This window comes from Microtus pennsylvanicus, chromosome 4, assembly GCF_037038515.1.
Source record: "Microtus pennsylvanicus isolate mMicPen1 chromosome 4, mMicPen1.hap1, whole genome shotgun sequence".
Taxonomy (NCBI): domain Eukaryota; kingdom Metazoa; phylum Chordata; class Mammalia; order Rodentia; family Cricetidae; genus Microtus; species Microtus pennsylvanicus.
In genome coordinates, this window is record NC_134582.1 from 104,613,793 (window position 1) to 104,636,852 (window position 23,060).

Consider the following 23,060-nt stretch of genomic DNA (forward strand, 5'->3'; position numbering starts at 1 on the left):
ACAACGCATGAGGATGAGGTGGGAGAAGGGCTACACAATGACATTGTTTCAAACAATAATTAAAAAGTCAGACATGGTGAGGCAGTCAGGATGATCACCGAGTCTGAAGCTACCCTGGTGCATCTAGCAAGTTCTAGGCCAGGCCAGGCTATGGGAAGGTGAGGTGAGAAGGCTCAGCGAGTAAGTGCACTCATTTTACCAAGCCTGATGACCTAAGTCAGATCCCTGAGACCTATATAAAAATGGAAATGATTCCACAAACTGCCCTCAGGCCTCCACGCATACTTAAAGATATAGCACATATAAAAGCACCAAATAGGAAGAAAGTGGGAACTAATGGAGATAATGAACCATTTAGAAGGTGGGGGAGAGTGGGTGTGTAAGATTGAGGAAGGTGAAACCTTTAATCTCAGCTCTCAAGTTGTTTAAAGTCAACATGGTCTACAAAGGGAGTCCTGGATAGACATGGCTACACAGGGAAATCCTGACTCGGAAAACCAGTAAGGAAAGGAAGGCTGAGAAGGGATAAAAGGAAGCATGGACTACTAAGTAGGAAAAAATAATTCCGTCACTAAACGCACTTGAAGGACAACAGCAAACCTATCTACGCCATTTCCTCCTCCTGTCATGATACATCTTTAATGCTAGAGAAATGATGCAGACAGTGAAGAAATCCAGGAGGCGGTCTGTGACAAAGATGGAAATAATTACAACAGTGTACAAGTCCCCCACCATGACAGATTTAGGAGCGAGACAGAGTAAGACAAAGTAATGAGCACATACTGATGGAGAGAAGTCAATTGTACATCCTTCCAGATGACAACTGCAGAAGGACCCACTTTCAACTTCTTCCCCCTCCAAAACAACCAAATGGAGTATCGCAAAAAAAAAAAAAAATCACTATCTTTCATTTGCACACACATCATGGAGGCACTGGAGGAAATGCCAGCCTCCTGGTATTCAGTGGACATTCACTGACCTCCCATAGCTGCCAGGCAGGTTCAAAGGGAAAATTTCAGGAATTCGTAGGGTTTTTTTTTCTGATTGTTTGCTAGGACATTTTTCACATAAAATCATGGAACTATCCTAATTTGAAGGGACAAAGTCAAGTTCAATGAGGTTAAAATACAATACACACATGGATGGCAAAAACTGCTTAAGAAAGGTGGCGGGGGCACAGCTCATCACTGGCCACGTGATGTGGCTCAGTGGCAGAAAAATTGTCTGCTACCAATTTTGAGTTGGGCCGGGCGGTGGTGGCTCACGCCTTTAATCCCAGCACTCGGGAGGCAGAGGCAGGCGGATCTCTGTGAGTTCGAGACCAGCCTGGTATACAGGAGCTAGTTCCAGGACAGGCTCCAAAACCACAGAGAAACCCTGTCTCGAAAAACCAAAAAAAAAAAAAAAAAAAAAAAAAAACACAATTTTGAGTTGGAATTTCACTAAGAGTTTTTGTTTTCTGCTTAAATTAAAAAAAAAAACAACAAACCTAAGGGTATGGCAAATTACTAGGTTCTCTAGTGTTTTAGCTTAAAAACTATTGCCCAATAAAGACTACAGGATTGTTTCTCTTCTCCTGACTTATATTTTGTCGAAAGTAATAAACAAGGAAAGCATTTTGGTTACATAACAGAAATTATACTTTCATGTTTTTGTAACAAACTGAAGGTCTAATAGTATAATACATCACACATTTCATATTGTGACCTTTTAAACTTAATTGTACCAAGCGAGAAAGCTCCACCCTCCACTATCACACTGCTCTTTCAAGTGAACGTTTTGTTTTTGCATGGGTCTTACTGTGTAGCCCAGGCCAGCCTTAAACTAATGGCAATCCTCTTGCCAGAGCGTTCAAAGTGCTAGGGATTTAATATAATAAAACACACTGATTCCTTGGTGATTCCGACTGAAGAGCAACATCAGAGAAAGGCTGTAGAACAACAAATTCCATCATGGACAGGGAAATCAAGCTCGTCACACACAGGTTCAACGCTTTATTTACAGTACATCTTTTCTTTACAGTACACTTTTTTAAAATGTATTTTTTATTCATTTCCTAAAAAGTATTTCCATCTTACTAGTAACAATACCAAAAGGTTACTTTTCTTCATGAATTATTCTAAGAAACAATCCCCATGTTGCTTAAGCTGCGTGTAATCATTACCAAGCTTAACTGTATCACTTATCAGGAAAAAAATTAACATTAATCAGAAGTTATTGGAATTAAAGTGCAAATTTAACTCATGACTAAGTCAGTTATACTATCAGCTGACAAGAATTAAGTCTGATAGACAACACATCATCTAATGCAGAGATGGCCATGGCTTTTTCACTTAAGTTTCTGAGCTTACAAATCCTAAGTCACAGTGCGGTTCTCAAGTATTCAGTATCTTGCTTTTTCTCTTGATAAAATGATTTAATATTATTTTGAGCCTAACAATCCTAACAGTAGTGTTGTGACAGTTAGCCCTGAGACAATATGGCCACTACTTGAAATCCTGATGGCAGCAATGAGCACTATTACGAGCTGAGTGGCTGTGTTCCTTCAACAGAGGTCCACACATTCTGAACGCAAGCATGCTTTGATTACAAACACCAATTTTAATTCTCAGGACACAAGCTGCAAAGCAAAATGTAACCGCTTTTGCTGTACTAATGAACCAGTTTGCTAAGTCTTGTGTGTTATACCTAGCTTTCCTGAAAGATTGAGATCTACATGAATCCAGAACTACTGCAAACGTATAAAGTTCAAATTTGGAAAGCTTTTCACAATACTACATTCAAGTTGCACAGGAGACCCCAGTGATCACTAGGAAATCTACCACAGTCCAGTTTTTCCAACCCAATAAGGTCTAAACTTTTGGGAATAAGGCGACCCTCCTCTGCTCTGAAAAATATTCGATCAAAGCGATGCTTACAAGCATAAGGAATCCCAAGATTAGTATTTATTCTTGTATCCCATGTATACTGGCAATGCTTAGGTTTGCCCAAAAATTCCCAGACATCAAAAACATTGGCAGGTAAACCACCACATTTGATAACCTGGAAAAGAGAAAGAACACCAAGTAAGATTCATATATTCACACACACCCCAATTTAAAATGTGTTTAATATTATCAACTATAATGCAACTTTTTATTTTATTTTTAATATTTTTGGGTTTTTTGAGGACACACTATGTACACCAGACTGGCACTGAACTCAGAGATCCACCTGACTCTATTTCCCAAGTGCTGGGATTAAAGGCATGTACTACTATGCCTAAAAATTACATTTTAAAAAATGATAAAAAAATTAACAAACCAAACTCTAATAATACTGTTTTTCTTTCCCATGCACATTACACGATTTACAATTTTATGTCTGGTACGAAGGACAGCAGTCAACTACAGTGTTAGCATTAGTGACACATCAGGTTCAGTCTCCATCAACACAAAAAGTTTCTATGTGTGGTAGAGAACACACACCTGACCACTTCAATCATTCCTTCAGTTCCAGCCTAGGGACCCACATGGTGGAAAGAGAGAACCAAGTCTCAAAAGTTCTGCTCTGACTACCACGTACACATTCAAAATGAAATTCTAATATTTTTATCTGAAGAATCTCATTATACAGAATACAACTTAGAATAAAAACAAAAATCCTAGAGGTGTAGGTCAGCAGTGTTGCCTAGATGTAGGAGGCCCTAGGTTCTATAAACAAATACAAGTTTCAAAACAGTTAGTTTCAACTCAGAAGAGAATTAGGTCTTCTTGAATCTAGGGAGGCTACAAATACCCTAAATCTTTTTAAAGCTCTTCTAATTATTATTTTATTGATACTTATCCAACATATTTATTGTGTTACATTGCCTGTAGCACATGTAGTAAGATTTCCCTTAATAGTGTAAAGGCCTCTTTTTATATAAAAACTACAACAGTGTTTTCTACCGTGTATTTCCAAATCCATACCTTTGATAAAGCAAACCAAGTTAGTTTCTACAACAACAGTCTCCCCACAAACAGTGAACCAACTCTTTTACTCACTTCTCTATCTCTTAAATTTGTATCTCCTGCAAATACAACAGTAGTTGATTCTGGAACTTCTTGCATTTTCTGAAAAACCGTTTTTAATTGACTCATTCGTTCGGCAGAATATTTTCCGGTGCTCTCCAAATGGGACGTCATAAGGCAGAATTCATTTCCACCCACACTCACCTACAACAGAGTAATTACAATTGAACAGGCCACCGACCTCTGCTCCGCTGACTGCTGACTAGTCAATCTGCTGGGATGTAGTTACTCAACTGAAACAATACAGTCAGCACAATCGTAGATGAAAAGAAGTACAAGGTGACAACCCTACCCATGACAACTATTTAGCAAGCAAGAACTAGTCACAAAGTACCTCTACTGAGCCCCTTCCCTGGAACCCCAGGCCATTGATGGCTCACACCTCTCCAGAATGCTACTACAAGACTAATATAAAAGGTCCCAAGCTGAAATAAAAGGACAGCTATAGATTTCCCACTTCCATGAAGCCATGAGTTGGTTACTTGCAAGCACAGATAGTTCTTATTTATTGCTCTGTTAATCGCCTGACACAGATACTCAAAATCATTTGCAATTAAGATACTAGTAAGATTGTGTTACAATGCCTACAGAATCATCCAAGCTCTTGACATGCTCAACTACCTCTTCATACTCAGGATGGCTAATATTGACTCTCAGCTCTGCAGGATCTCAAATCACCTAGGGGGAAATCTCTGGAAATGTCTGAGGAATATTCCAGATTAGGTTATTTAAGCTGGAAAGACCACCCTAAATGTAATGGGCACCAGTGTGAGATGGGCCCCAAACTGACAAAGGGAAAGCGAGCTCAACACTAACAGTCACTGCTCTGCTTTCTGACCATGGACAATGTAACCAGCCGCTCCTGCCTTGCGCACTCCACATGGCATCAGTATCCTCAAACTATGAGCCAAAGTTAAGCCTACTTTTCAAGGCTGCTTTTCTCAAGCATTGTCACATTAACGAGAAAAACAGCAGTGTCTATTACTCTAATGGAAACATAAAGCTCATTCACACCCACAGGTTAACCCTTGCTGAAACTTGCAAAGGTCTGTCATGGGTGTTTGCATTCATAGACTGGTGAAAAAGAGAAGGGTGAGGGAACAAGCAAGCTGAGTACCACGTTTCTCCGACTCCTCACTCCAAACCAACAGGACTGGCTGCTTCACACTCTCACCAGCAGGCCTTCCTTCCAGCATGAGCCAAAGTGCTAGTGTTCCTTAGAGCTATGTGCTGTGCTCATCTTCCTCACTGCTCTAAGAAATTATTTGACAAATGTTCTCCTTGGCCAATGCTGCAATACTCGTTTTCTTTTCTTTTTTTAAATATTTATTTATTTATTATGTATACAATATTCTTTTTTTTTAAATATTTATTTATTTATTTATTTATTATGTATACAATATTCTGTGTGTATGCCTGCAGGCCAGAAGAAGGCACCAGATCCCATTATAGATGGTTGTGAGCCACCATGTGGTTGCTGGGAATTGAACTCAGGACCTTTGGAAGAGCAGGCAATGCTCTTAACCTCTGAGCCATCTCTCCAGCCCCTGCTCCAATACTCTTAAGAAAACATATGATCAGTTAAGAATCTAACTTTGTTGAATTTCCTTGTATCTAAAATTATGTGGAAATCTAAGTTTTCTAAGACTATTTAAAATATATATAATATAATGAGCTGGCCCAGTGGGTAAATCACTTGCTTTACAAAACCGATAGCCTGAGATGGATACACAGAACCACAGTGGGAAGAGAAAACTGACTCCCAAAAGCTGTCTTCTGACCTCCAGACCCACACTTACAGACAGACATACACAACAGGACTTAAAGAACTGTCCCAGTGATATGGCTAAGCTGTCTGAGTTTGATCTCTGAAACCTGTGGTAGGAGAGACCTGAATCCCCAAAGTCCTGACATACCAATGACACACTTACATGAATACTAAAAAGAATATCTATGTAAGGAATAAATTTAACTGTAAGGGCAATTCCTTCAAAAACACAAACAAGAAACCCACCTCCTAAAACTTAAACTTACGTTCACACTCAGAAGGTTTCTCATCATCTTAGTATTTGGAAATGGAACAATCTCTTGACTTTTAAATTTCACTCTTCCTTTCTTCAACAGTATAGCTGTGAAATATCCTTCTTCATTACCTTCAAACATTTAGGGAAAAGAATTTAGGAAAGGTCAGGAGTATCTTCACTTTAACCACCAACTCCCCTACTGTTACAAGAGGCAACATTATTTAAACAGGATCAAATCCTTGAGATTCCATTTGAAGTAGGTGAACCAAGTGAATATTTTCTGTCCCTTATCAAAGTTTAACCAGAGACACAAATGATATTTAAATAAGAATAAGATAGGAGCCGGGCGGTGGTGGCACACGCCTTTAATCCCAGCACTCGGGAGGCAGAGGCAGGCGGATCTCTGTGAGTTCGAGACCAGCCTGGTCTACAGAGCTAGTTCCAGGACAGGCTCCAAAGCCACAGAGAAACCCTGTCTCGGAAAAAAAAAAAAAAAGAATAAGATAGGATAGCATATGCCTCTATAGTATAATCTTTGTGTGAGCACAAGTTATATACCCATTAGGGACAAAGAAGGGTGGAGAAAAGGAAGCATGGGTGGGGAAAAAGGAGTATAGGTGCCAAAATTAATTAGCTGTTGCCTGTCGAAACTGAGAATATTTAAAATCTAGAAGCTCACAAAAAGAATAGGAACAAAAGACCAGTGAATCAAAGTGTCCAGCTTTTTTTTAAACGACAGAAAGCAAGTTGGTAGGAGTGTTCAACCAAAGTCTGGTAAATACTGAAACAAAAATCACCACCAAAGCAAGAGCCTGGTCTGGATACAGAACAAACATGCTTGAATGTCTTCCCTTGTTCCTCATAGCCCAGTAACTACATGTTTCTTAAATTAAGTTTTAGAGGCTCTACCAATTAGATCAAACCTGCAACCCCAGGCCATGTGAGTCCCAGGAGAGCCACGACGAATGCTGCACAATACATTCGTAGACGACATATTTCAATACATAAACTCAGAATACACCCCATGACCTGCTGCTCAGCAGTTTCCCACAGAGAAAAAGAATAAGTTGCAGTGCTCAGTTCAGTGCCCCATGCCCAACTTAGAAAGTATTTTTTAGCAACAAGAATGGCCTCAGATTGAAGACATAAATTTGATGCACCACAACTAGAAATCTCTCTAGTACAGAACAAGCCATTTGACTATACAAAAATTTACTTCCTATTAGTAAAATGCAGGGTTTAGCCTCTCTCTTAGCAGGAATTCAAATGTGAACCAAGAGGCAAGAATCCATACACATAAAGGAGCAGGTTTATGTGACATAAAAATACCAACGTAATACAACTAAAGGGAACAAAAGAGAGAAATGAGGCTGGGTGTGGCGGTGGACTCATGCAATCCTAGCACTCGGAGGAGGGAGGCAGGAAGATCTCCAAGTTCAGGAACACAGGGAGCTTCTCAAAGGAAGAAAAGAAAGAACATCACAAAAACACGGTGGGCTGCCTTCTGATAGATTCCAAAATCAAAATATCCTCATAAATACTGCACACTGTCAAACCAGAATCATGTCTTCAGGAACTCACTCATAACTCCTCCTGTAATCAAAGAAATACAGCAGGGGCTGGAGAGATGCTCGACAGTTAGGAGTATGGGCTGCTCTTCTAGAGGAACAGAAGATCATGGTAGCTCTCAACCATCTGTAATTCAAGTTCAGGGGATCCAACAACCTCTTCTGCCTTCCGTGGACACAAGGCACACACGCGGTGCACAGGTGTACATGCATGCATACATATAGAGAGAAGAACATCTATACACATAATAAAGAAGTGTGGCTCACCAAATCAAAGACATGAAAACTTAAACTAGAAAAACAAAGCAAAGTATTCACAGGAGATACCACATCCAAAAACCAAGTACACATGCCATAAACTGTAAACAAGTGGCCTAATAATTAAATATGACATTATGAAAAATTATAGAAATAAATGGTTTGTGGAGTTTTCAATGTAAGGGGGCTTCCAAAAAGGAAAAAGGGAAAAAAACAAAGAAGAGGAAGGAAGAAGAGAAGCATAGGGGGATGGTAGGAAAATTAGATGAAAAAAGAGGAAAGGGAAATGAAGATCTCCCAAACCTCTAACCAAACCCTCCAACAATCATCTGATAGAATAAATGAAGAAAAGGTAGAAAGAACATCTGCGATAAAGCAGAGATCCTCAAACTTACTGAGAATGAGACGGGAACGGGCAGAATCATACTGGCAGCTGACTGACCATTCTCAGAAACCAAAGTCACTGAATCAATGCTTCCAAATTCAGAAAACATTGCTTATGACCTAGAAACTAACTAACTACAAGGCTACAATACAGGCATTTTCAAATATGGTAAAATTAAAAATATAAAATCAAACAAAAAAGAAAAACCAAAAAACCCACTCTACTACTCATTTGCTTATCAAAGCAGGAAATGGCTCTAGCTGGGTGGGTGTGGTGGTACACACCTTTAACCTTTAATCCCAGCACAGGCAGAGAGAGAGAGAGAGAGAGAGAGAGAGAGAGAGAGAGAGAAAGAGAGAGCGAGCTTGGTGAGTTACACATAGTGAGACCCTGTCTCGAGGGAAAAAAATAAGGCTGTGATGAAATTAGGGAAAAACGAGGGGAGAAGTGTAGGATGCAGAATACAAAATCCAAAATAAGAGGCAGAAAGAATCCCAAAGAGCATTCGTCAAAGAAATCCAACGAAGAGGGGGCAACAAACACCACGAGTTCTCTCCTTAGCACCTAGGAATCAAGTATAAACAAAATTAAAAACCAAAGACTATGTAAAATTGAAAGTCAACAGTATTCAGCTTAACAATAAGATGTGGTCTGTTATAGCAAACATAAGTTGCAAAGCCAAAATGAGAGAAAAACTAAAATTATACTGGAAAAGGAACAAAATAAATAAAAGGAATTAAAGACTTTTGAGAAAATATAAGGAAAATGTAATTATCACATTTAAAATTCGTAACTGAGAGGGGTATGTTTACGTAGCAAGGCAGCAGAGCTGTATTTGCCATTATATAAAACCCTGAGAAGAAACAGAAACAAATGGAATTTCTACCGTAACGATTTTACTAAATCCACAAGAATGAAACTTTAAAACTTTATTTTCCTAAAATGAAATATTCATCTAATCTACATGGGAAGTAGAAAAAGACAAGATCTCCTGAGTAAATAGGGAGCATGGGATCAGGGAAGAGGGCAGGAGGGGACGGAGGAGGAAAGGTGGGGAGCAGAGAACAATATATAGCTCAAATAAAAAAAATTTAAAAAAGAAATATTCATTTCTATCGTTTTTCCATTTATTAACATTAAGCTATAAAATAATATAGAAATCTTTTAAATGAATCATGTGTCTTGCTTATTTTCCTCAAGTGATCTATTTTTCAAAGAAAAAGGCAATTCAGATGGCAAGAGAAGCATTCATTACCTGTAATAATTTTGTAGCCTCTTGCTCTCTTCTTTAGGTAGGCACAATATAGAGGAATAACTTCCTGTAGAAATACCACATCTGGACTGTACCTAATTAAAAAGATCAATTTAACAAAAACACGAGGATATTATTTATTTTTAGTTACCTAGAGAAAATCACAAAACATATAAGCAACTGTTACCCTACGTGACCCCTAGTACTCAATACTATACTGACCTTTATCTGTGTTATTTACCCCACAATACCATAGTGACCGATTAAAAATGGGCTGGATGTGTAGCTCAGGGACAGAGCACCTGCCTGACAAGGCTGAGTTCAATTCCAGCACCCCTCTACATATCACCCCAGTGGAATTAAAATGGAAAGCATTATATACACTTTCACTGAGAGTTTTCAATGATCATATACATCAACACATGTATTCAAAGTTCCCTCTTCAGATTCTCTTAAAAAGTTGTACAGTGAGAACTTCAGTGCTTTACCAAGACCAGAAAAAGATTGTTAGAATACCTTACATTTCATATCAGTAATTATAGACAAAACTAACTATGTAAAGCTCACAACTCTAGAACGCATCTAACATAAATTGGTGTTCCAATCCACCCCAACTCTCAGGTATTAATTCTGAGATGACCTTAAAGTCAAATTTTCAAGTACACAAATTTCAAGTGTTGCTTTGTAGAGCCATTAACACACTGATTACAGTCACTACCACAGAAGTGACAATACTTACAAAGCTAGGGAGGAATACACCCCTCGAGCCCTCTCTGGCAGATTGTTTCTATCTAATCCATCAATATTCCAGGTAATGAAAGAGATAATGCTGCTTTCTTTTAGAGGAGGTCCAGATGGACTGGTTTCTAAAATGGTGGTATCATTTGAATCCTCATTGGTTAGATTAACACTGGAAAGATGAAAAAAAAAAAGATTAAAAAAACCCTACAAAATGCAAATTGTTGTACTTAGAGGCTATGTCAGTAACTCAGCTGGCACCCCCACTCACATTAAACACTGGAAGTTGTGGCATGCTTATAACTCAACACCAAGAGGCTGAGAACAACAGATACCTGAGACCTGGTTTACCCTAAAGGATGAGTCCAAGGTCCCAGTGGGAGACTGTCTCAAGAAACAAGGTGCACTACTCCTCAAGAACCCAAATCTGACTTCTGGCTTCCAACGTGCCCTCTCAACATGAATCCTGCTGTATCTGTTGCCCTCAATTTGAAGAAACAGACTGATCATTCCTAATTAGAAAATCCATATTCTAAATTACCTCAGCTCAGATTTGGCCCCAAGCACTTCAGATAATGGATATTTATCCTGTAACTAATTTTCTTTGACAAATCCTAAGAGTCTATAGAAAATACACAGTTGGGCTGGAGATCGAGCTCAGTGGGTAAAGGTGCTTGCTGTCAGGCTTGTGGCCTGAGTTCAACCTCCAGAACCCACATGATGGGAACAGCTGCAAGTTGTCTCTGCCTCCACATGCTGGCTTGTGTGTCTGTCCCTAGAGGGAACAATTTCTTCCAGAGTGAGATGTTTCAAAAGCTTGACCGTGATCACTTTGGCTTCTTGTTTCATAATGATCCACCTACAAGCATACTAACCATCCATCTGCGCATGGCCACAAGTAATGGCTTTCTTCAAAGCAGTCAGCTTCAAGAACTTGGATAACTTTTGATTCTTACAACAGTTATCTACTTTTAAAACTGAAAAGCAATAAAAAAGAACCCCTAACCAACTATGCACCCAAATTCTCTAAATTTGTGTTCTTATTAACAATTTCTTACGTTAGTCTCTTTCCATCCTTTGCTTGAGACTTGCTTATATACACCCCCTACAACCTATGAACATTACCACCAATATATCATCTTTTAATATCTTTTAACTGGAACATTTCTTTAGTCTCTCTCATGAGTGACATTTTTGAAGATTGCAGGCCATTTGTCCTATAGAACATCCTCCAGTTAAGCTTGATATTTTCTTACAACTGTATAAAGGTTATGCACTTTGAGGCAGGAATGACAGCCTCGTGTGTCCCAATGCATGATTTCCCCACTGCAAAGTACTGATCCTCCCCACTTTCTACTCAGTACTTTGTGGGTTTTGACTCTGAGCATCTTGTTTAAATGATTCTATTTTCATCCCCATTTTATTATCCATTGATTGTACTTATGTGAAAGTTATTTTGTAGTTCTCAAAGGCTTTTTGTAACTCCTCAAACCTTGGCCATTTAGCAGTTTGAATTCTACAATAGTCATTTGTCTTATCAACAGCTGGGACTTACTTAAATATGGACTCCTATTTTATTGTGCAGACTACAACTTGTTTCTAATTACCCTACTGTTCATTCTCTCTGCTTTTACATTGGTTCCTATGTTTTTCTGGGATATTTCCAATGTTTTCTGGGTACTCCCTTACTTTTAGCACTGTAGATTATTCCAAGTTCATCCTCTACCTCACTTACTCCTGCTCTAGAATCAGTCATCTTCTCCTTTTTAGTGAAGAATATTAGAGGCCTAGGTCTTGGTGCTAGGATAATTCAATGCCAATATAAACAGTAACAACAGCCTCTTTGAGACAGGGTCTCACAATGTATACCTGCTGACTTCAAAATTAATAAGCCTCCTTCAACATCTGAGTACATGCCCAGGCTACACCCCGAAGTCACCATATAGCCCAAGGTAGTCTCAAACCCTTGGCAATCCTAATTCTGCCTCAGCTTCCCAAGTAGCATATACTATCACATCCAGATTGAATTACCTTCTTTGTTGCAAGAACTGCATGCTTGTCCTGGCTGCCCAGAACCAAAATAATGACACAGAAATTGCATTAATTAAATCACTGCTTGGCACATTAGCTCTAACTTCTTATTGGCTAACGCTTACATATGAATTTAACCCATCTCCATTAATCTTGTAGCACCATGAGTTCGTGGCCTACCAGGAAAGTTTCAACAGGTCTGTCTCCGACTGAGGATCCATGGCGTCTCTCCAACGTTGCCCTTCTTTCTCCCGGCATTCAGTCCAGTCCTCCCCGCCTACCTCAGTTCTTCCCTATCAACGGGCCAAGGCAGTTTCGTTATTCATTAACCAAGAAAATCAACACACAGACAGAAGGGCCTCCAACACCATTTTCCCTTTTCCCTAAGTTTTGCTCTATCAACAGACCAAGGCAGTTTCTTTATTCATTAAACAAGAAAAGCAACACACAGACAGAAAGACCTCCCACACCACTTCTGTATGCACAAAAATAATTTTAATTAGTTAATATATTTGATTTTGGATTTTTGAGACAAGTAGTTCTAACTTTCCAGAAACCTAATTCTGGAGACCAGGTTGGCCTTAAACTCACAGAGATATGCATGCTTTGTCCGGTCAAAAATAATTTTAAAGAGCACCAAAAACTGTGTTTAATGGGTAAAACTTGGAGTTTTACCCATCTGAAAAAGCTTTCTCACTCAACATTCAATACTACACTTTTTCTGTAGCCTTGCCAAAGAGAAAGGGCTAGGTCATTTCAGAACCTTGTCAAAGATGTTAGGCCCCCATTTCTATTGAAAACATGCGACTGAAGTGTTCCTAAGTATATGATGGCTCAGTACTTAGGAACACTTGTTCTTGCAGAGGGCTTGGGTTCAGTTCCTAGAACTGTGTTGCTTTTAACTAAGTCTCTCTCGCTCTACTTTATTAATAAAAACTCAGGAGCCAGATGCTGGGGTGAAAAGCCTGCTAGCTCAGAGAAACAGAGAAAGCACCCAGATGTTTCTTCCCACTGTCTTCCCACACTTTCCCTTATGCCATCTGAGAAAGAAAAAAAATTCCTCCAATGGGAGTATCCCCATTTTTACTTCCTCACTATCTCCTGACTTCCTCCCACTGGCTTTTTCCTGTCAACTGATTGCTTGCTCCTATGGTTGATTTTATTTAACCCTGTTTTAATATTCAAGCAGAAAATCTCTTGGATTAAAGGTGTGTGCTAGGGCTGAGCCACATCATAGCTAAAAACAAGTTCTTCCAGTAAACAAAGAAATATCAGGGGTCATAGTGTGATCAAATATCCTACAACAGAACTATAATCAAGGGTACTCATAACTGTCTATAACCCAGTTTCAAGGGTTCAGATGGACTCTTTTGGCCCTCTGGACACCTGAATAAAACCAAGCTTGTTCAGTGTGCACATGCGCGCGCACACACACCCCTTTACAAACAAAAGCATTAAAAGCAGGATCACACACGTGTCAGTTTTTCCATAATCTGCACTTCAAAATTCAAATAGTATGCTGTTTGTGGTGTGGGAGAATTATCTGTATTCTGGTAATCATCTATTTTAATAAAACGCTGATTGGCCAGGCCAGAAGTATAGGCAGGAAAACCAGACAGGAAGTAAAGATGGAAAAAAGAGAACAAGAGTATTCTGGGAAGCAGGAAGCTCCCATTCCCATTTCAGCCCAGACCACCAAGAAGCAAGATGTAATCTGCCCTGCTGAAAGGTACTGAGCCATGTGGCTAACATAGATAAGAATAATGGGTTAATATAAGCAATAAAAGTTAACAAGAAGCCTGAGCTAATGGTCCAATCAGTTTTACAACTTATGAAGATCTCTGTGTGATTTTCTTTGGGGCTTGCCGGCTGTGGGGTATTGGGCAGGACAGAAACCCCAACAAGCAGGCCCTCCATGTTACATGTCTGTTCTTCCATTTTACTGTAACATAGTTTTGTGCCTGCAATTTATTCAGCATCTATAACATGTAAGGAAAAATTATGAGAAATGAATTCCATTCCAAAAATGAAACACAAAACGGAAAAAAAAACACTCTAAATGGGATGCTGAATTAAAAACCTTTAAGTATCTGAAAGGCCTAGTCAGCCTTACATGCATCATCTGTTGACCTCTTCAACACAGGAATAAATGTATCCGTCAGTGATATCTTGGGCTCTATGCTCTAATTCAGGGCTCCTCAACTTTAAACAACCAGAAATCTTTTTTTATTTATTTTTTATTGATAAAAGGAGAATAAAGAAAAGAAAAAAAAACAAACAAATTTCCACCTCCTCCCAGCCTCCCATTTCCCTCCCCCTCCTCCCACTCTTCTCCCCCTCCTCCCACTCTTCTCCCCCTCCTCCCACTCTTCTCCCCCTCCCTCTCCAGTCCAAAGAGCAGTCAGGGTTCCCTGCCCTGTGGTAAGTCCTAGGTCCTCCCCCCTCCGTCCATATCTAGGAAGGTGAACATCCAGACTGGCTAGGCTCCCACCAAGCCAGCACATTGCGTAGGATCAAAACTGCGTGCCATTGTCCTTGGCGTCTCATCAGCCCTCATTGTTCGCCATGTTCCGAGAGTCCGAGAGTCCAGTTTTATCCCATGCTTTTTTGGTAACAGTCCAGCTGGCCTTGGTGAGCTCCCAGTAGATCAGCTCCACTGTCTCAGTGGGTGGGTGCACCCCTCGTGGTCCCGACTTCTTTGCTCATGTTCTCCCTCCTTCTGCTCCTCATTGGGACCTTGGGAGCTCAGTCCAGTGCTCCAGTGTGGGTCTCTGTCTCTATCTCCATCCATCGCCAGATGAAAGTTCTAGGATGATATGAAAGATATCATATGTCAGTATTGCTCTAGGCTAGGGTCATTTCAGGTTCCCTATCCACAGCTGCCCAAGGAACTAACTGGGGACCTCAGCTTGGGCACCTGGGAGCCCCTCTAGGGTCAGGTCTCCTGCCCACCCTAAAGTGGGTCCCTTAACTAAGAATTGTGGTTCCGTGCTCCCCTATCCAACCTTCCTTTATCCCGATCCTCCTGTTTCCCCAAGTCCCCCCTCCTTCCCTTCTACCTTTTTTCTCCCCATCTCCCCTTACCCCCATCCCACCCCACCCCCAAGATCCCACTTTTCTCCCCGGCAATTTTGTCTACTTCCCTTATCCAAGAGGATAACTATATGTTTTTCCTTAGGTTCACCTTCTTACTTAGCTTCTTTAGATTCGCCTATTGTAGACTCCGTGACCCCTATTTATGGCTAGAAACCAATTATGAGTGAGTACATCCCATGTTCATCTTTTTGGGTCTGGGATACCTCACTCAGGATAGTGTTTTCTATTTCCATCCATTTGCATGCAAAATTCGAGAAGTCATTGTTTTTTACCGCAGCATAGTACTCTAGTGTGTATATATTCCATACTTTCTTCATCCATTCTTCCATTGAAGGGCATCTAGGTTTAAATAACCAGAAATCTTGACAAAAAGCAGATTCAGATTCAATAGATCTAGTATTGGAGTCTAAATCTGCATGTCCACCAGAATCCCAAATGGTGGAATGTAGCTCACTCAGGGTCCATATTCTAAATAATAAGGCTATAGGATACAACCTTTTACTCCTAACTCTTTAGATCTTTTCAAGACAGAAAACGTCACAGGTTTGAATATGGCTCAGGTGTCAAAAGTGTGAGCCACACAAGTCTGACAGGCCATTTAAGAAATCCTCCCTCCGCCGGGCGATGGTGGCGCACGCCTTTAATCCCAGCACTCGGGTGGCAGAGGCAGGCAGATCTCTGTGAGTTCGAGGCCAGCCTGGTCTACAGCGCTAGTTCCAGGACAGGCTCCAAAAGCCACAGAGAAACCTCGTCTCGAAAAATCCAAAAAAAAAAAAAAAGAAGTCAATCGTGGTACAAGCCTTTAAACCCAGCACTAAGGGGGGCAGGCGAATCTCTTAGTTTGAGGCTTGTCTGGTCCATAGAGCAAATTCCAGGACAGCCAGGGCTATACAATAAACAAAGAAGCCAAAATAAGCAAGTCACGTGGGAAGTGACTGTGTTCCTGGAAGAAAAGGCCTCTGATGCCCAGCCCAAGGGCACCGGCTTCCATTTCCTGGTAGGGTCTTGTGATGCCCAACTCGGGCCCCAAGCAAACTGCTCGTGTCCCCTGTTGCTTACTAGACCTCTGATTGGAAGGATGTCGGAGGCTGGCCTGGCCAGGCAGGGTCGTTCTCTGACTGCTCGAAGTAGGGGCTTAGGCTTTCTGAAAAGCAAAGGCACAAGGACGGAGGGCAAGCTCCGCCCACCTGGGAAGAGGGGAGAAAACAAGAAATGCTTCTGGACACCATCTCTCCAGGCGATCTGCTCCTCACACAGCTTCCTGCTTGACTGGGGAAAACAAATGCTGGGCTCAGTGCAGGAGAGCTGCATGCGCATGCTGTCAACCTTCCCAGCTAACTCCCTCTGGGGTCTTTTGAGTCTGCACAGCAAGCAAGGGTAGGCAAGAGTGCTGGAGGTGGGGTCAGGCAGAGCAGGGTGGCTGCGAGTGTGTGCTGAAGCCCTAGCCGTTATAAAGCCCAAGTGCCCAGGCTGCGAGGACCCTTAAACCAGAGCACGCCACACCGCCGATCTTGCGGGCTTGACCTTCTACGTCTTTGTCCTTTCGCAAGCATCTCTTCCAGAGTTTGTTATCCCAGAGCCCAGAATCTAGAGTTGCATCCACGATGAGCAGCTTGACCCAGAATCTACAGGAAGTCATGAAGGTCATGTTGAGCTCCCAGTTTCGATAGTTATGGAAAAGGTATTATTGGCAAAGCCTCTGGTGGAGAGGACGAATCTAATAAAACACTGAGTTAGATTCTGTTTGGTGGAGTGTCTTGTGGCCTCTCAAATACCCAAGAGTGCATGGATTCTCATCTAACCGTAAATGAGCATGACTTTGACACCCGTAGAGACGGGTTTGGTCCACTGGAGTGAGCCAAGAAAAAAGTCTGTGTACAGTCATTTAAGGGACACTGGAGTACAGGACGAGTGTGTAGGGATTGTTTGTTTTAAAGCACAAAAGCGAAGTATGCTTGAGGTACAGAAGTGAAGGACGGACAACTTGTCCCTATGTTGTGTTTCTGCGTTGAGACTGGGTCTTACTCTGTAACACAGGTTGATAAATATTTTGATTCATGAACGTCTGCTTTTTACCATTAAGAAAGAATGCTTGGAAAGAATTTGGGTGTGAGATTTAAATACTGATTAGCTACAGGTATTTGAAATCTTTCTCCTTGAACACTCCCCCCGCTGGTTTTTTTTAACGATGTACATAATGTATCAAGGCTTTTGTCAAAAATAGGAAATAACACTTAAGTAGGCATATTTAATGTTTCCAAATAAGAAATATTTAAAGTCCAAAGACATCATTTGACAGTGACTTTTGGAAACATAATATTATCCAAGAAAGAATATATTTATCTAAGAATAAATTTGAATTATCTTTTCTTAAATCTGCTGTGAGAATGGGTAGAACGATCTGGTGCAAGCGAGAAGAGAACATGAAACATGAACAAACCCACTTAGGAGTTTATTAGAGGGGAAAGTACACACAAGCCTGGGAATGGTGTACTGAGAGAGAGCAAAGATGGTGCTTCCAGCTTTTAAAGGCTGCCTAGCACATGCGCACAGGGAGAAGATGTGACTACATCACACGCTGACGACGGGTGACCCACGCCTTGTTCATGAGCACAGGAGGAAGACACGGCTATGTCACACACTGATGATGGGCGACCTGGAAGTGCAGCCTTATGGGTGGTTCAATAATTACATTCAACCCTTTTGTTTATTATAAAAAATTTAGTGGTCTGAAGATCTTAATGGATGGGAATGGGGCGTTGTAAGGTCTCTCATGACTGCTTCACGCTGACTTTGTGGGTGTCAAAGAATCGGGATGTTTGACCACGTCCTGGGGTGAATGATTACTGCTGTATTTTCCAGGCTCTGAGGAACTGGTCGGCAGTTTTATGAGGCAGCTTGGACCTCATAAAATGCTGGAAAGGCAAAAATTATGTTTGGAAAAAATTTTAGAACCTAGACTGATGGAGGAGTTAATTTCATTGGTTAATAAAGAAACTGCCTTGGCCCATTGATTGGCCAGCCCTTAGGTGGGTGGAGTAGACAGAACAGAATGCTGGGAGGAAGTGAGGCAATCGCCATGCCTCTCCTCTCTGGGTCAGATGCGATGGACCCAGCTGCCAGGTCAGACATGCTGAATCTTTCCTGGTAAGACACCACTTCTTGGTGCTACACAGATTACTAAATATGGGTTAAGCAAGATTTGAGAATTAGCCAATAAGAGGCTGAAACTAATGGGCCAGGCAGTGTTTAAAAGAATACAGTTTGTGTGTTGTTATTTCGGGTGTAAAGCTAACCATGTGGGGGCCAGGCGGGATGAAAAGCAGGCCTGCCCGCAGCTCCATCTACACTAGAGATTAACAGAGGAGAGTTCCCAAGATAGAAGATAGAGGGTTTTTTTTTCCCCAGGGGTTCCCGAGACCAGGAATGACAAGGAAAGAATTAAATGATACTTAATCCAGGTGAGTCTGGTCTGTTTAGGTGGGTCCAATTGGCTCCCTGGAGCTTAACATCCAGAAAACACTGCTGCAGTCAATGATAAAACCTGTTATGTTAAAGTTTGTTTTGTAAGTTTTTGGAGTTTCGGGCTATAAACTCATTATTGTTTCTTACCGCCTGGGCTTTTGACACTCCTTGTATCTCCGGCTCTATGTTTAATGATGGTTCCTGTAATAACAGCTGGGTGGTTAACTAGAAATTTAAGAATGACATTGAACGCATATAGGAGAAAGAAGAAAAGGGAGAGTATATGGAGTTTTGGGCACAAGAGAGTTGAGTAAGGATGAGACTTTTATTTTTTTTGGAACTGGAGAAAGAGTGGCTGATCCTGGTGTCCTCTGGAACTTAAGGGAACAGGGCCCTGTTTGAGTTACTGTATATGAGGGGGTATCTTGAGCTGAAAGGGTAAAAGGTTTAAGATGCGACAGGTGAATTCAATGAGGAAGTCCCTCGGTCTTGGCAGCTGTGGGAGTTACAAGAATTACTTTAAAGGAGCCCTGCCATTTAGGAGAAAGGGGTGAGGGGCATTGGTCTGAGGGAGAAAATAACACCTGATCCCCTATTTTAATCGGTAGTGGGCATGAATTAACATGGTTGAGGTAATGAGTGATCGGTGAAATCCCATAATAGGGAGCGTAGATGGGATAACAACGGAATAAGCAGGTGATCAGGAAGGGGAGAGGATTTAGATGAGAGGCTGGGGGTTAAAACTGGCTGCCCATACATGAGTTCAAAGGGCAAGATAAAAAGGGGGCCTTTGGGGAGAGCCCTAAGCCTTAGTAGGGCCAGAGACAAAAATTTTACCCAGTCAAAGTGAAGTTCCTGTGACATTTTAACAAGAACGTTTTTTAAGGATCAGTTAATTTGTTCTACCTTCCCTGAAGACTGAGGGTGGTATGGGATATGAAAATGCCAAGGGATGTTAAGAGCCTTGGACAAGTTTTGGGAAATCTGGGAAGTGAACTCAGGGCCATTATCTGACTGCAGAGAGGTTGGAATTCCAAATCAGGGGATGATTTCTCGGAGAAGACCATCAGAAACTGTCTGGGTCTTCTTATTAGTGGTGGGAAATGCTTCAGTCCACCCAGACATTGTATCCACCAAGACCAGGAGATATTTAACTCTTCTGACCATGGGCATATGAGTAAAATCCAGCTGCCAGTCAGTTCCTGGAAGGGAGCCTTTGGCCTGGTGGGTGAGGAAAGGGTAGCTACAGTATTTGGTCTTGGGATCTGACTTTTGACAGATTTGACAAGAGGCAGTGATAGCTTTTAAAAACTTTAAGTCCTCAGGGGTGGGTTGGAGATGAGCCTTAACAAAATGAAACAGAGCTTTGCTATTAGGATGAAAGAGCTGATGTAGGTAGGACAGAATTTGCTGGGTGTCAGAGGGTGTCTGTGATTATGTGGGCTGTACTATATGAACCCCCTGAGGTGACTGAGGTAGGTTTGGGATCTGGAATGCTGCTGTTTTAGCTGCTCGGTCAGCCCAGTTATTTCCCTTGGAAATAATGGAACTGTCAGTCTGATGGGTCCGACAGTGAATAATTCCTATAGCTTTGGGGAGATGGGAGGCTTTTAACAGGTACATAATGTAACCTAAGTTAATTATGTCATTTCTCACATGGTATACCTTAAAGGCCAACTCTAGGATTTCTGCCTGCGGAGTCAAGGGGCCTTTCTCCAAACATCTAAGCTTAGCCCTAATGTCAGAGTAGCACTGATTTAAAAAAATGGGTCATGAGTAACTGTCTGCCTTCTGTAGTTTCTGGATCTAAGTTAGTATACTGTAACAGAGCTTTTGTGAGGCGTTCCAAAAATGCAGAAGGATTTTCCTCTGTATCCATTTATTTATTTATTTATTTATTATGTATACAATATTCTGTCTATGTGTATGTCTGCAGGCCAGAAGAGGGTACCAGACCTCATTATAGATGGTTGTGAGCCACCATGTGGTTGCTGGGAATTGAACTCAGGACCTTTGGAAGAGCAGTCAGTGCTCTTAACCTCTGAGCCATCTCTCCAGCCCCTCCTTCATATCCTTAATGATCTCTGGGAGCTTAGTATAGTTTACTGTCTTGTGGGCAGCCTTATGGAGACCTGCCAGGAGGCAAGTCAAAAACTGGTCCCTAGCTAAAATCCCACCCGGAGTATTATAATCCCAGTGTGGCTCTTGCTCTGGGACCACCTCTACCCCAGGAGAGTAGGAGGCAAGAGTTTGGTGAATCTCATCTGCATGTAGCCTGGCCTGCTCCCAAACTCGCCTGCGCTCTTCAGGAAGTAGGTTATTAGATAGGATCATATAGATGTCATGAAAGGTGAGATTATAAGATTGGGTAAGATATTGAAATTGTTTTATGAAAGTGGTAGAATTAGATGTATAGGACCCCAGTTTTTGTTCTATATGGGAAAGTTCTGAGAGTGAAAAAAGAACATGTACCCCTAATCAATCCATCTACACCAGCCACCTCTCACAACAGGAGAACTAACTGTAGCAGGCTTGGCTTGGTTAGGATTAGGTTCCATAGCAGCACGTGAGCGTGTGAGAGGAGGGGTAAAGGTGGGTGCCAGAGCAGGGCGGCTGCTATGGCCAGGCACCGGAGAGGAAGAATAATTCAGCGGGGCTGTTGGAGCAGGTGGGGGGGGGAGCAAAGAGCAAGCAGAGGGAGGTGGCGAGGCAGCAGGAGGTAAAGGAACTGGCATAGAAGCTGGGTCTGCAGGAGCTGGAGAGACAGGTGTAGAAGCTGGGGCTGAAGGGACTAGAGAGACAGGGGTAGAAGCTGGGTCTGCAGGAGCTGGAGAGACAGGTGTAGAAGCTGGGGCTGAAGGGACTAGAGAGACAGGGGTAGAAGCTGAGGGAACGGGGGAGGGGGGTTGCTTCCCACTGAGGTCAAAAAGGCAGAGGTTCATTAACTGGGTCCAGAGTAGAAGTGAGGGGTTCTTCAGGTACAGATGGCATAGCCAGGAACATGTGAGCAGGTGAACAGCTTGCAAGGACAGAGGGCTTAGACTTAGAGCTTAAATAGAAAAAGGCTTGGATATAGGGAAACTCCATCCATTTGCCTGTGTGCTGACAACAGTTAGAAAGTTTCCGTAAAATATCAGGATTAAAGGTGCTGTTAGGTGGCCACTTTAGATTACCAGCTAAATTGTAATGAGGCCATTTTTTTTGAACAAAGGTGGACAAGTGTAGGAATCTGCAGGTAGGGCATTAAGGCCTGAGGTGTTAGGGCCTCTAAAAGGCACCCGGGGGGGGGGGGGGGGGGGAGGCTGGATTGATAGGTCTGGAAGGTTTGGTTTCCATGGTCAAAGCCGTGTAAACCCACAAAATAGTGACACCACATGGCTCACACAGTAAGACGTCTCTTGACTGTGTGTGGGTTGTGAATCAGCGCAAACACCACAGGGACCTGTGGCTGGGTGTCTCCTGACCCCAGGTGGGGTGTTATGGCCTGGCTGGATCTGGTCAGGGTGACTCAGAAGCCAAAGAGGCCAGAGGCCACTCCGAGCGGCATTTTATGGCGAGGGAAAAAAGGAAAAGAAATGGAAAAAAAGAAAGAAGAATCTGTTAAATGCGCTGCACAGAATGTGCAGTGCTAGCCGGGTCAGTCCAAACACGATTTTAGCTGAGGGAAGCAAACTGCAGGTGATTGTCAGCGAAAGGAACAACTGTGGCCTTGAAGACTGTGGTTGGGGAGGTCTCCCCATCTCTAGGAACTCCAGAAGGTTACCGAGAGCTCAATGGTCAATTCTTCGCGGGTTTGGAGAAACTGTTAAGCTGACCAGAATGGGAAGACTCACCAATCGAAGCCAGTGTTATTCGGAGAGGTTGTGCTCAGGCATATGGAACATGTGGGTTGTTTTCAAGAAGGTCCCCGGTTTTGGTTCCGACCCCAGGAGAGGGGCCTGGGGCGGAAGAGTCTCTCGAGTTTCGGCACCAATGAAATGATCTGGCCTGGCGTGAGCGAGAAGAGAACACGAGATGTGAGCAAACCCACTAAGGAGTTTATTAGAGGGGGAAAGTGCACACAGGCCTGGGAATGATGTACAGAGAGAGAGCAAAGATGGCGCTTCCAGCTTTTAAAGACTGCCTAGCACATGCGCACAGGGGGAAGACATGATTACATCACATGCTGATGACGGGTGACCCACGCCTTGC

General features: G+C 42.1%; 1 protein-coding gene across 1 annotated transcript; it reads right to left on the minus strand.

Moving 5' to 3' along the window:
- Positions 1–1,976: 1,976 nt before the first annotated feature.
- On the minus strand, positions 1,977–22,851 carry LOC142848238 (tyrosyl-DNA phosphodiesterase 2-like). The gene is made up of 7 exons (XM_075970015.1): positions 22,703–22,851; positions 12,489–12,601; positions 10,279–10,449; positions 9,543–9,634; positions 6,087–6,205; positions 4,026–4,196; positions 1,977–3,042 (listed from the first exon to the last, which is right to left on the minus strand). Exons 2-7 carry the CDS (start codon positions 12,527–12,529, stop codon positions 2,767–2,769), a joined length of 870 nt encoding a protein of 289 aa, XP_075826130.1. The 5' UTR covers positions 12,530–12,601; positions 22,703–22,851; the 3' UTR covers positions 1,977–2,766.
- Positions 22,852–23,060: the final 209 nt, after the last annotated feature.